The sequence below is a fragment of the Aphanomyces astaci genome (assembly GCF_000520075.1).
Source record: "Aphanomyces astaci strain APO3 unplaced genomic scaffold supercont1.159, whole genome shotgun sequence".
Classification (NCBI taxonomy): Eukaryota; Oomycota; class Saprolegniomycetes; order Saprolegniales; family Verrucalvaceae; genus Aphanomyces; species Aphanomyces astaci.
Window position 1 is genome coordinate 73,211 of NW_009798422.1, and position 2,273 is coordinate 75,483.

Here is a 2,273-nt window from a genome sequence, read left to right on the forward strand (position 1 = left end):
GCCAACTACCGGTAATACGGAATAGAAGGTGGAGTACTTGGTCATGTTATTGTAGAAAGCAACACTCCATCTATGTATGTAGTACCCAGGGTACACTGCAGTAATATGTAGTTGGTGCGTGATCATCAGTTGCCCAAATACAGTCCTTTCCCCTCAAACGTTGGAGCCGAGCCCGACAGTTGATAGCCAGCCCATTATATTGTTTGCGTACCGTAAAGTTAACGCTATTTGTTGTCATCACACCATGTAAATAATCGTTCGACGGCATCCCTGCTCTTCATGCAAGAATATCTCGTTGGGAAGTGCTGAAGACGTTTCGTTGATGCTGCTGGTCAAGCCAAAGCTGCAAGTCCTGTACGAGTCCTTTGCACGCCTTGAGCTTGGACTTGAGCAGGGTGTTGGTGTCCAATGCGTCCGTCAGCCATATCCTCTTTTACTATTTGGATATGTATTACCAGTAGTTTGTTTATACAGACAAAACTGCGTGGGGTGAGGATAGGGGTGGAATGGGGTTCACCCTGGGTTGAAAGCGAGATCCATGTCGAGGAAATCGAACAATTTTGGAGCCAGTTAGTTGACTAGGTGGGAGAGGCCCGTACGTTGGGCCGTCTAGTGAGGTATAATAAGAGGTGCAGTCATCAGGTGCGAATTTAGACATAAAATCAGCCGCCTGATTGCCTTCCCGTGGCCGGTGCCGCCAGGCAGGGGTCGAAATAGAATAATGCATAAAACATAAATATTTAGAGGTACAGACAGTATTATTATGCATAATGTATTTTCGAAAATGAAAAAAATATGCATTATGTATTTTGACTCGATTTGACAATGACACATGTAGGTGGCATCCGACATCAAACCGACAAATTTGGAGCCGATGATTGGATAACCGACAACTTTTTGAATTTTGATTGGTCAGATATTTTATAGGCAATCTGATTGGGCGATGTAGTTGTCGGTTGAGCAACATATCACTCACATATAACATATACAGCTTGCTATTGGCTGAAAACACAGTCGTATCGACATACTCCGGAACACATGACCTCGACTCAGCATCCCAAGAACAGAAATACGTAAGTGGAGCAGAGCTCGACAAACAAGGTGACGAGTTTTGACTAGTACGAGTAAGAGAAGTAGCTGCTGTGCTTGGTGTATGGATGACGTACTGTACATCCATAACCAACATCATTAGACAGTCTACTGTGTGTGTGTAGTAAGCTTAAGTTACATGCCGATTTCTTGAGGCATGTGATTTGATGGGTTCATTGGCCAAAGATATAATTATAAATGGGTACAATATGTCGCAAATCCGAACACGATGAAAATATTTGCCACCTCGTTAGAGTCTGTCCCGAGCCTGTTTCCGTCGGCAAGACCCCTCGACCAAGCTTCAAGGCTGGGACACACCCCTTTCAGATACGACAAGTGCCGGAATAATTTGACTCGAATCTGGAAGTGCGCGTCGTCCATCTGAAGACGTCACTTTGCCATTTACCTCGCCTTGACCTAATGACCAACATTCTCGCTTTCCTCACCGTGTTTGCCACCGTGGCCAGTGCGACCGCAAACCAAAACGACAACCACGAGCTCGATGCGGCCACGGAGGCGTGCTTGAGGGCAAGGCGTTCACTCGATGGCGAAGAGCCGCAATTATGCGACGCCGACCAAGATTACCTGGGTTCTAGTTGCTACGACAAGTGTCCATCCGGCACGACCCGCGTTGGCTACGGCTGCGTTTCGAATTGCCCCCCTGAGTTCACGGACAAGGGAAGGACGTGCTTGAAGAAGGGTGAATACAGCCGGGGGGTTGGGTACCCGTGGAAGTTTGGCGACACCTTCTTTGATTCCACAGGCATGTTCCAACGCTGCGAAAACGACTACGGGGAGGGCAATTGCGAATGGTATGGCGCGGTTGTGTACCCTAAGTGCTCGCCGGGCTTCACTGCCGTTGAGTGTTGTGATTGTCACCCCCCCCTCCCCGACTGCAAGTCCTTTGGCTTGCTTCCCGTGGAAGGCTTGTTGTGTCGCAAGAAAGTGATCCCTTTGAAATCTTATTCCCCCAAGTGCCGTCCCTACGAGGATCTCGTTCGAGGCCGTTGCTTCCCCAAGTGCAGGCCCTGGTACACTCCTGGTCTACCAGTTTAGATGCGCGAATTAGTCTTAGCATGGTTGCAAGGTTTCTACCGGAGCCTTTCCTACTTCTAGTGGACCTCACAGCACATGCACTGATTCCCACCTTTAAAATAACGAACTCCGTTTAACCGCAGATAGCA

At 48.2% G+C, this 2,273-nt stretch overlaps 1 protein-coding gene across 1 annotated transcript; it reads left to right on the plus strand.

Moving 5' to 3' along the window:
• Nucleotides 1-1,509: 1,509 nt before the first annotated feature.
• Nucleotides 1,510-2,145, plus strand: H257_18388 (hypothetical protein; the record flags this gene model as incomplete). Its single annotated transcript, XM_009847430.1, has 1 exon — nucleotides 1,510-2,145. One exon carries the CDS (start codon nucleotides 1,510-1,512, stop codon nucleotides 2,143-2,145), a length of 636 nt encoding a protein of 211 aa, XP_009845732.1.
• Nucleotides 2,146-2,273: the final 128 nt, after the last annotated feature.